Source organism: Halyomorpha halys, unplaced genomic scaffold (genome assembly GCF_000696795.3).
Source record: "Halyomorpha halys isolate HHAL.00 unplaced genomic scaffold, Hhal_1.1 Scaffold1345.1, whole genome shotgun sequence".
Lineage (NCBI taxonomy): Eukaryota > Metazoa > Arthropoda > Insecta > Hemiptera > Pentatomidae > Halyomorpha > Halyomorpha halys.
The window spans coordinates 164,477-176,969 of NW_027113999.1; the positions used below are offsets into that span (position 1 = coordinate 164,477).

A 12,493-nucleotide genomic window follows, 5' to 3' on the forward strand; every position below is an offset into this window, starting at 1 on the left:
GAGAAATTCCACATATTAAACATCCTAAACTTGTAATAATGCTGTTTTTATTCACTAATGAAATAATGTTTTATATATGTGCATATATATATATATTTTCAATTTATTACCTTCAATAATGTACCTTCATAATTAAGAAAAAAAAAATATTTACCCTCCTCGCCTCGAAATTTGAGGTTTTATGTTTCAAGATATCACATATCCACAAATTCAACAAGAAAAATCCTACTGTGGCTTTTTGCTGAAGCTACTGAGCCAATTGTTTTTAGATTTAGCTCTAAAGTCTCAGGTCACATCAGAATGATCCTTGGAACTCAATATTACTATTCCCCATTTTGTAGCAAAGTAGATTTCGTATGCCCATATATATCGGCCTTTGTGATGATAGAGAAGAAATATAAACTGTGTTATATGTGAAGGAATATGATTTATGGTTACCAGGAATCATGAAGAGAGTTTTTTGGAATTTGGAATGAGCGCTGTCTTATTGACTATCATGTTTATAAAGTTTCAATATTTTTTTTTACTAAGCTTAATATTATAAAATCAAATCTTTCAGCGGTAGAGTTTTTATTTGCTATAATTACTTCATCTTATTTACACCAAAATTTTCTAACTGGAAAAATATGGAGAATAAAACAGTGATTATGTTTTAAACTGCATTTTTAGCTCTAGTAACTCTAATTCAAACATGTTACTGTGGCTTTAATTTATTAAAAACTTGGCAGCATTTAATCATTTCAACCATTAAGGCCATTTATGCTTAAATAAAACATTTATAGTAATTTTTACAGTGATGGTGATAATTAAATTATAATTACAGTGGATAAATTTTGTGTTTTGAGACGTTAACCTGAATTAATGAATTTAAAAAAAAAAACTAGTAAAGTGAAAAAACAATTCATAAATTTTTCTTTATTATAAGGCACTATTTCTCAATTTATTGATTTTTCATGCACTTATCACCAAAAACACAAGTTTAAGTTCCTAATTCAACTTATTATTGCTCCATATGACTATTTTCTTCTTTATTCAACTGAAAAAATGTATCCATCGAATGTATTATGATAATATTAGAACAATAAAACAAAAAATTTTGTGTATACAAAAATCAAGTTTCTAAACTGGTTTAAAAGTTATATATATTGATGTTATAGATGTATATAAAATTTTTTTTGGTGCTATTAATTTATTGTGATAGTCTCGTTTTCTTTATTTTGTTTTATTAAAATTTATATAAATTTTTCTAACCATTATTGATAATGTCCTATTTGACTACATTAATTGTATATTTAAATGGCTGATTATTTATTGTTCTGTCAGCATGCAAGCATTTGTCAAAGCGTAAATAACTACAGTATGGACTCGATCTAATCTGAAACCTCCACTAGTCCTGCACACAGGTGGAACATGTTACAGTGGGCTGAGCAGAGAGGAATTGACTTTGACAAAATTTTAATTCTCAAAGATATTCAGGACATTTTAATAAGTCATGCTTTAAAACAAACAACAATGAATGGTTATAAAGCTGAAATTTATGTGTCATATTTTGAGTAGTTATTCACGTGTCAAGTTCTTTATATTCATCTTATTATGTTATTAATTTTATATGAATAAATACTATGTATTTAGGCCCCGTAGCTGTCAGATTAGAGAGACTTTACTGTATGTGTTCAATGTATTCCTATTGATCAACAAATGTGAATTATTTTATTAGCATATTTAGTTTATAGTGGTTTATAAAAAGTAAACATTTTAATTATATATTGATTGCTAAAAAAGTATTACCTCATATCGGCAAAACAGTTGCGTTACATTCCTATAAGAACTGTTTTAAAATATAAAGTTTTTGTGTAATTGTTTGTGACTCTAAGGAGACATGTCAATACACAACAATTTTACCAGTTTCTAGAGTTTTTTTTTTACAAACTTTTTTTTATGTTATTGTACTTTTATATTAGGGACAATAATAGTCATCACGAGAAGAGATGATTTCTCATCAGATACCAACACAAGACCTCACTATTTATTATATTAATGATTTCAAACCATGACATCTCTCTTTTTGGCAGTGAGGAGGTATTACTTCTTAGTGATCAATGTACAATTACTATCTTGAAAGAAATAAGTTGAAAACTAAAATAGGAAATATTTTGATGTTACAACTTGTAATCTTAAAATAAAAAAAAAGATCATTACATAAAAAACTTAAGTCTGAGTGTATTTATCCATATACCAGTGCTTGTATTTTAAAACCATTAAGAAACTAATCAAAATTTTAGGACCGAGAAAACAGACCTTTAGATCAATTAAGAAAGGCTGGAGCAACTGATGAAGATTTTACTGGAAGAGTTAAGGATTTGGAAGCTAAATTAAGAGGAACCCACAGCGACAAGAAACCAAAAGATTTGCTGAGAGCAATTGGTAAATCAATTTTCTTTTTTTTTTCAGAATATCAGAACTTCCTTATTAGCAAAAATAATCATTATATCCATGCCAGGAATGAAAAAACTTTTTGTCCTCAAAATCAAAAATTTTCATCCAAACAATGCGTTTTAGATATCAAGGAATAAAGTTGTTTCCTTGTCTATCTGTTTGTGGGTCTCTGGTCAAATTCAGTTATCCAAGGTTCTATAATTAAATTAAATTATGAAATTTTTAGGGTGTGTGGGTTAATATCTAGATGGTCCATTTTATCAAATACTATCCACTACTTTCACTTACACAGGAGCTAATATATTTTCCTTGATACAGCTCAATTTTGAAAACAGCTTGTTCGATTAGGCCTAAATTTGGAGGAAAAATGGGTATTATTGTAAAAATGATTGCTGGACATTTTTTCTATTTATTTTATTTATGGTGCAATTTTTTATAGGAAAAATTGAAAAATCTGACTGGAATGTTAAGCAGATTGAAAAAAAAATGGAAGAAAACAGAATGGGAAGAGGTTTAACAGCACCAAAATCTGAGAAAGTGCCTAAATGGAGCAAACAACAATTTGAAGACAAGGTATCCATTTATCTTAGAAAATAATTAACTCTTGAATATTATAGAAGTTGTAATTTTATTTAACTTTTTTTTTTCTTTTGCTATCAACAGTTTAGTTTGGTTGAGAAAAAACTTAGGGCCAAAAGCAATGATGCAGGCCTCAGTGAAAAGTATTCTAAAATAGATGATAAAATGAAATCTTTAGAGCGAAGAATTAAAGATGGTATAAAATTGGAACAAGGGCCAAGAGGTTCTAACAAAGTATCAGCAATGGCTGCCCATTTAGCTACTATCAATAAACAGCCAGAACCTCAGATAATGCAGGTATAATTTAGATTTTTTAAAGTTTATTTAGATTTTATTTTTTTGATAATGTTATTATGATATTTTGTTATTCTGTATTCAATTAAATAATGTAATACACTTTAATTTAAAAAAAAAAATGCAAAATATTATATTGTTTACTGAACATTTTCAAATAGGAGTTTCTCATAATTCAAAATGTCTACAATAATTCATGATCTTTAGTTTAACATGTTAAAGCGTGTTAAATGGAGAGATATTTCTTTATTTTACCAAGTTAAAACAATGTAACATGTAACAGGGCTGAGAGTCGAGTTGAGAGTAACAGACTTTCAACCATGTTATATGTTATATCGGTTTAACACGCTAAAAGTAGGAAATATTTCTCCATTTAACATGAGTTTTTCCATTTAACAAGCTTTAACATGTTAAACTAAAGATCATGAATACCCCTGTTATACATTAAAAAAAAATCATGATATGTATTCTTGTCATGATCCTTGAAGTATTGAATTGAATTGATTTACTTGTTTACCTATGTGAGAATTCTCGTAGTAGATATCTATCCTTCTTCTTTCTAATACATTTAATGTATAATTGATAATAATATTATATTATCAAGAAAGTCTATTCAACACAAATAATCAACAAAACTAAATACTTTATTAATGACTTACTTGAAGTAACAGATTACATAATAAATACTTATATGTTTCATACTCCCATGTTAAGGAAATATTAACTAGAGAAACAATAATAGCTCAATTATAAATAAATATATAAAAATATTAGGGATAATTTATCAGAAGTCATCCTAGTTGAAAAATGAATACCTTAATAAAAAAAAAAAAAATTAATTGATTTAACATTTAAATATCAGGTGACCTAATATTTGTTTAATTTATGAGTCATGTCTACTGTGGTAATATCATTGTTCATACTGAATCAGAACATGTGGATTGCCATCTAATTGGAAGTTTTTAGTGTTAAAAGTTATACTTTTATAAAATAATTATTCTGGATTTGTAAGTTTTCATTCAATTATTTATCATTAGTTTTATTAACTCGCCATCATTTAATTATTTATTTATTATTATTTATTACAATGATTTAAAACAGATTGATTTAATTTGTCTGAATTATGGTTTGAAATTAATTAGGCTTATATAGAACATTAGAGCATGATAATTTATATCTCTTTCTGATTTAATACACCTTCTAATTTTGACAAGAAAAATTTAGTTAAACAAATTTGGAACTAAATTTGTAGTTTAACATGGCCAATATCTCATTATCCATCTTAACAATCAAATGTAACAGAGGATATAATCAATATAATTTAAATTGTAAATGTGTTTTAAGATTGTATGATTTCTTCTTATTAATCAATTTTATGATCTTCATATTTATTTCATTGAAGTTTCAATCATTGATTGTTTTGTTACTCCTGTTCATTGTAATTTATTTCTAAAACCCTTTCGATATTAACTGGTTAATTTATATTTTTAAAATTCATACTTCACAATTTTTTTTAGCCTAAGTACTGATGTACATTTTTTAGCCGTAGTATATTCTTAATATTATGAAGTTTAATATTAATTTGCCAATTTTTCGCATGTCAGCTCATGAGCTAACGGTGCTTACAGGGTAGTGCTCTTCAGTCACTTTTGCCGTGTAAAAATATCTATTTATTAATACAACTGAATATTTGTTTTTTTGACTTTAAGTAAAACATCCTGTTTCTCCGATATAATTTATTTATACTATGAGAACGGACAAAATCGTGTGATATTTCAGCTTTTGATCTACCTACAACATTGCTAAAGAAGGTCTTACCTCTTTGAACAAAATTTAAAACTTTATTGAGACGACTTATTAGTCCAGCCATATGGTACTTTTACCTAGCAAGTGTTAGAAATGTTCTGAAAATTCGGTTATTTATATTTTTGGGGGTGCTGATTTCTAGTTTCAATTTTTCCTATAGACATAAATAAAATGAAAAAAAGCTCAAAAAAATTAATCTTTATCAGTCTCCGTATAGCATTGATTATTATATAACTACATATCCCTTTTTAATTAAGAAAAACATTTATTATGAAATACACAAAATAAATTATATATGAATATGTGAGATTTAAAGAATTAACCAGTATTAGTTAATGTAGTTTTATTGTTTTATAAGAAAAGTAGACTCTTAATACAGAGTATTAATACAAAACGTTAGTTTTTAAAGTCGTACTTTATTTTAATGAAGTTTTTAAAAAGTTTTCCCTGAAGTATTTAGGTAACATATGTTAAATTTATTTTTAGTTTGGTTTAGAATATATGAATTAGATCTGTTGTAAGAAATTATTAGTATGTTAACTAGATACATTTTTCCAAACGATAGTTATGTGTACCATCCTATCTAGATAGACATGATAAACACAGGTAAGATCCATTAGATGTCACGGTGGGTTGATTCCTTTCATGAAAGTCAAATGGAAGATTAAATCCTTTATCTGTTCTCCTAATGAGAGAAACATTGTTTCTTTTAGACTGGCAAGCCAGCAGTAGTTGGAGGCTCTGGTGGAAGTGAGATGTGCCATTTCTGCAATAAGAGGGTCTACTTGATGGAGAGGCTAAGCGCTGAGGGAAGGTTTTTTCACAGAGGCTGCTTCAGGTGTCAGTACTGTTCAACGTCTCTCAGGCTGGGTATGAAATATTTTATATATTATTTATTAGTAAATCTTAAGAGAACCTTAAATTGATCGGTGTATTTGTCTTATTGATGATACAAAATAATTGGAAAAATATATTTATATATTGTCAGAAAAAGTGTCAGACCATATTACTGTCAAAACTCAAATTTTCGGTTGAGACAAAATAAAGGTTAAATAAATTCATCATCATCATATTGATGCTTTGTTCAATAAATAATATGTATTATCAAGAGATGTACAACTGAGAACATTATAGCCATTAATCGTTGCATATCAAATTTATGCAATAAAAAATAACTCTGGATCAAACAGTTTCATGTTTTTGTATACAATATAAATATTATATACATAAATTAGTAGCAGTATGCGGTCGATTAGAAAAATAAAAACCAATATTTTTATTTTAATTTTATTTTATACAGCTTAAACTTGTGTTTATGTAAAAATTTGGTATATTAAATACATATCAGCGAATCATTGTTTGTTATTAAATTAAATTGTATTGATCAGTATTTAAATAAAAATATATAGTTGAGTATCAAAATTGAATGGTGAAATGTGGTATTTGTTTATCATTAGGAACTTCATTGATAACATTATTATTTTTTTATTCTGTACAAAGTTATGAAAACTAGAACATCCTTACTAAAAAGTTTCAATCTGAAATCAAATAACTTTGATTACTTTATTTATAAGAGAACTCTCAGTAGAAAAAAATGTCCCTCAACGGTAGCAGAAAAGGTTTCATCCATCAGAACCTTTGTAGGGAACAATACATTTCTTGATTCCATTTCTTAAACTAATCTTAAATACAGTTATGCGGAACCCATTCATATATCCCTTATGTTTACTTGAACAAGAGAAAACAGATCTCTGTTTAAAATATGATCTTGATAAATTTTAGAAGCGTATTTTAAAATGTTTTTAAAATTAACTTTACCATTAAATATAATGTTGAAGTCAATTATAAATGTAAGCACTATTTTTTAAAAAAATTATTACTAATTATAATTATATTGTTAATTTATTCTTTTAAACATATTTATTCTGGTCCCTCATTCTTAAGTAATCTTGACAGGTAATGATAAATTTTTAAATTATTTTTTCCTAATATTTTATTTATTAAGATGAATCTATATTACTATTAGTTTTTATAGATTTATAGTTTGGTTTTGTTTGATATATTTACTTGATTGTTCACAATCGCTGCTTCACTTGATTTTGTATTATACAATTTATTTTCAGGAAATTATGCATTTGACCGTGAAGGAAAATATGGCTCAAAATTTTATTGTGTCCAACATTTTGGCTTGCAAGGTTCGATAGGAAGGCGGATGAAGGATGATACGAAAATTGAAATACTCAAAACGCCCACTAAAACAGAAAAATCACTGGAGTCAGAATTGATACCTGTTGAGGTATAAATGAAATTTAAAGCATCATTTTTGTATTTGAGTTCCTCTAAACAATCTAATAAAATGTATTTTTTTTAGCCCTACTTGTGTTCATATTTTAAAAATTTAAATATATATTTAATTAATTTATTTTTCTCTTAATTTTTGTAATCTTAAGGCAATTGAATACATTATTACATTTTTAATCTTAGTTTTTGATATTTAAAATTTGAAAAAGTATTAAAGATTTAATTTTTTAGTTAAAAATTCTATTAGTGTTACTTATATTCAATACTATTATAGCTTATATGTTCTTAGATTATAAGATTTTTATTGATACTTTTGTGTTTTATATCATTGCAATCATGGTACCGTGATAACTATAATTTTTTCACTGTTAATAAGACCTATGGCAGAACGTAAAATACAAGTTCAAGATTTTCATACACTGCTTGTTTATTATAAGTAGTATAGGTTCTACACAGAAGTCTTGTTGGTCATTTTGATTTTATAATTTTATCATTATAATACTATTTTAAAAGATCACTTTAAAAAAAAAAAAAAAAAAATTAATTCAATTCTTTTTTGTTTTATTTATTTATTTTTAAACAATTTGTATTGCATGGAATTAAATTAGGTGTAAGGGAACTAGTTTTTACTGAGTATTCAATGAGTAATACCATAATAACTCATCTCAGAATCAGACCAAATTCATTACTTTACAGTAAGTAGATCTTGCTAAAATTCATAGAATAAGATACCTAGATAAGGTGTTAAGTCTTAGTAACCTACTGTTTTCAATCTCTTAAAAAGAATATTTAATAATGTCCAAAAATTATTTTCGGTGCTCCATTTTAAATATTCTATTTAGTGCTTTCCAACAAATTTTAAAATTCTTACTAATTAACTGCTTGATTTTGCTTTCACTTATTAGAATACTGTTGGGCTTTAGTTAGTTAGGTAATGGAATTTTCATTATGATACCAAAATGGTCACCATGTACAGTTGATGTGGATCTCACTTTCATTAAGAAGTGGTTTAATTGCGCTTTGATAAGAAATAACTGAAGAGGATAATGAAATAAATTTAATTAAAAACGTACCTAAATTTTGATAAAGGCTTTCAATGGAGTAATAAATAACAGAAAGTTATATGCATCCTTTGATTTTAATATTTTTCTTTAATTAATAACCTGTAGGATTAATTGTTGTCAAACTCAACCTGCAATTTACCGATTGGGATTCCATTTCCTTCTGTTTCAGTGTTCATTTATATTGTAATGAGCTTTAGATAGACCTGTCTGAACTATAGGGATAACCTTATCTCAGTTTAATTAAATATTGCTTCTTTTCAAAGGAGGGCCTTTCATTGACAACTTGCAATGAAGTGGTTTGTTAACATGCCTCCAGTTTCTTATCTTGCTTTATTGCCACATAAAACTTTTATTTTCCTTTTAATATGGTTTAGGCTTAAATCATAAACTTGAAGTAATTAATAATTTATAACTAATGTTACAAATTATTTATTTGCTATTATTCAGTGATAATATTTATTGTATTCATTTCAGTTGTTTTTATCAAATTTTCTTTTTGTTAAGAGATAAAGGACTTTAGTCCCATACAATTTTTAACTTTCTAAAGCTGTATTATTGTACTAATCAATGGAAATTAAATTGACAACTTAAAAATTATATATAAGGAAAATCAATATTTTTTGTTTTACTGGTTTCTTATTTATTTTTTTGAGGTTAGTAATAACAGTATAATATTTAATAATGAAACAAATAATATTCTGTTATGCTTTATAATGGTAAAATATTAATATAAATTATAGCTAATAATTAAATAAAATAAAGGGGGCATTATAATAGTGGTGAACTACTTTCAGAATAATTAATAAAGCATTGCATAATTTGGTTATATTTAACAAAATATTCAAATTTAATACAACTAAAATGTTTCCGAACAAATAAAAAGCAAAATCTTTAAGAACTGGAAAGAATAGGACTGAAACAAATAATATTTCATTTGCCTTTTACTTGATTTTCAAAATACATTTTTAAATCTATAAAACCAGATCATTCCCATTGCTCTCTATTGTTATAAAATATTAATTCACCACTTAAAAAAAAAAAATAACCTTTTTCTATTTCATGAGAGGTTCTACATTTTTAATTAGCAACAGCAGTTAAAATTGCTAATTTAATATAAGTTAAATCGTTTTTACCTATGTCTCTTCATATTAAATGGTTCCTGAGCCATTTAAAAAAAACTAAATTGTGAATGTACTTAGGTTGATTAGTTTGGTTTTGTTGTCAAAATACTCTAGGACTTGAAATTCACTTATTAGAATTCATATTTATTTATTCATTCATAGCTTATTATTAATTGATTAGATATGTACATATTTACTACAAATGGCTTGAGTATTAACCTATGGTTGCTTCTACATGCTTTGAAATTAACATTTTCTAGGGCAATCACTTCCACATCATTGTGTTTAAACGTATCAGAAAACTTATTTTTATATGTTTTTTTAACACAATGAAATTCTATAGTTTACTTAAATCCTTTAAATTTTGTGAGTATCTCTGTGGATATGACTGGCATTCATGTGATAGTCATCTCTATGTCTAATTTATGTCAGTCATTTGATGTGCCATTGGTCACAAGTAAAAACCTGAATATTAATCTGAAATTTAATTTTTACATATTCAGGGCTGTTTAAAATTAAGATGAATTATCTGAATATTAAATTTTGATGTCACTTAAAAATTTATCACCTAAAAACAGCTGGATTAATTGTTATAATTGAAAAGGCTTTACTAATATTACCCTTTTAAATAAAACAAAATAGGTTAAATAAAAAGTAGTTTTGGTTCAAAAGGTATTTTTATTTAACTTGTAAAATTGTAATTACACCATTAGGGATTAAATTATTGCTTTTATGTGTCCTCTTATAAAAATAACTACATTAGGGCTTTGAATGAAAGAAGTGATGTTTTTTAATCTTCAACACTTGAAAGAATAACAAGAAGAGTTTTAAATATTTCAAATTTTCATTTTGACTTACACTTCTTTTACATTTAACAGCTCATTGGATGATATTAAGTTTAAAATTTGATGATAACTCTATTGGATACCTACACTGTGTGTCAGTGTGAAGAGTAAACATTAGGTAACTTTAAAATTATATTGAAAAAAAAATGAGCAATATTAATAAATCCTGAAGGTTTGATACTGTTTCTACTAACAATTCACATACATACATACCTTCCTCAACTGAATCCTTTCTAAGCCTACATTTTCTAAGTCATACCTTAAAAAATCTTCTCACCTACATCTTAGTCTTAGCTGGGTATGGACTGATAATTCCAATGATAAGATAATTAAATTGAATTAGTTTCTTTGTTTTGTTTTGATTTAATTTAAAAATTGTTTACTTTTTAAAAATTCAGATTCTAAATTGATTTTAAATTCTGTATTATTAAATTGGATTTTTAAACCCAGATTTGTTAATAAATCTTAATATACAAATCTGAGAAACCATTAAAGCTAATAATATCAGAAATCTAGTGAGTGTAGAATAGTTTAAATTTTTTTACCTGCTTATTTTTACATATATTTATTATTTTTGCAATAATTAAGGAATCGTTTACTTTTACTTCCCTATGTAATATGGGTTTTTCTAGCGTAGTGACGGGCTGATTTGTCTCTTTTCATGTATCATTGGAATTGTAACAGTATATTTCAATACATAAATAAATGTTTCAGACTGTTGATGTTGGAACCCCCGAACGAGCAGAGTTTGAAAACTTATCTGATTGTGTTGAAGTCGAAGAAGATGAATGGTCTGATAGAAATTTCTTACCTTCAGCAACTGATACTGAAGCATCCCAAGATAGGCAAGTTAATTTATGGTTAAATTGATTATTCAAATGTTAATATATTTGTGTTGTAGTTGATTGCTTCATAAAAATAATTGAGTTATAAATCATTATAATATATATGGTTATATTATTACTTCTGTGACTTTTGGTTGTCCAGCAATTGATGAGAAAGTGCTATATATACATTTCTTTTTACAAATAGTCCTACAAGGAATTTTTAACATAACTGAAGCAATTATTGAATGCTCTTTTCCCCACTCAGAGTTTAGGTCTGCCCCTGGATATCGGGAAATTAATTAAGGAAGGAGATTCAAGAGTCTTGTTTTTCTTAGATATTTTTTTGATTGATCAATTAAAATATATTATTTTACTGTAATTATATAAGTTATATCATAATTCATAAATGACTAAGTAAGATTATAATATAAGGCTCCTTTGTAATTGTTAATTTTACTTTCAGTTCAAGTTCAAGCTCAAGTGAAGGGTATGCTGAAGCTGAAGATGGAGGTCTCGATCCAGAAGAAACATTACGACTAGCTCAAGACTGGACTAGGCGCTATGCCTCTTCACATTATTCCAACTCTGAAGGTTACTCTAATTGTACACTATATTAGAAATAGCGATTGAAAATAATAATTATTATATTAATTAAGAGATGTGGTAACAGTAACACTAGGATTGCTACATTTATTAAATTGGATGGTCCATGGTGTTCCTTAGGCCTGGTGAAAAAATAAAATAATTTGAATTTCATATAAAAGCAAGTAATTTTATAACCACTTTTTAGTTTAGCCATATTTCAAGTAGAATGAATGTTGCTTTTAAGTAGGTGAGAGAAATGAAATATAAGTTCAAAAAATCAACACAAAATAATTTTTTTTACATGATCAATAAATCATATCAATTTTTGAAAAACAATAACTTTCATATTTGTTTATATCAGTCTAATGATAAAAAAATGTTTAAGAACTTAAAGTATCAATTTGATACTTTTCCACATGTTAATAACTGCCGGTTTCAATCACTGGTTTAACCCTCTTCTTGGTAGTAAATGAAAGAAAAACCACAAATTAGTGCGTGAGATTCCTCTAAAATATATAGAGATGAAGCTATACCTATTTATTTCAAGCAAAATAAATAAAAACATAATAAGGAAAAATTCAGTGTGTTTTTATCCTCTGGTTCCAAGAAGAGAGTTAGGGCTATTGTTAAAATAT

At 26.3% G+C, this 12,493-nt stretch overlaps 1 protein-coding gene and 1 long non-coding RNA gene across 2 annotated transcripts in view; one reads left to right on the forward strand and one right to left on the reverse strand.

Moving 5' to 3' along the window:
* Nucleotides 1-12,493, forward strand: part of Mical (Molecule interacting with CasL) — a 56,031-nt gene that overhangs the window by 15,933 nt on the left and 27,605 nt on the right. Inside the window, exons 16-22 of the mRNA XM_014434307.2 lie at nucleotides 2,283-2,424; nucleotides 2,876-3,009; nucleotides 3,100-3,312; nucleotides 5,829-5,985; nucleotides 7,239-7,411; nucleotides 11,161-11,291; nucleotides 11,737-11,864. Of these exons, the coding sequence (XP_014289793.1) occupies nucleotides 2,283-2,424; nucleotides 2,876-3,009; nucleotides 3,100-3,312; nucleotides 5,829-5,985; nucleotides 7,239-7,411; nucleotides 11,161-11,291; nucleotides 11,737-11,864 (1,078 nt within the window). The remainder of the gene's footprint in view (nucleotides 1-2,282; nucleotides 2,425-2,875; nucleotides 3,010-3,099; nucleotides 3,313-5,828; nucleotides 5,986-7,238; nucleotides 7,412-11,160; nucleotides 11,292-11,736; nucleotides 11,865-12,493) is intronic.
* The window catches only part of LOC106689370 (uncharacterized), a 33,460-nt gene continuing 32,562 nt past the window's right edge, over nucleotides 11,596-12,493 (reverse strand). Inside the window, exon 6 of the long non-coding RNA XR_010844473.1 lies at nucleotides 11,596-11,881. This is a non-coding gene — a long non-coding RNA (uncharacterized lncRNA). The remainder of the gene's footprint in view (nucleotides 11,882-12,493) is intronic.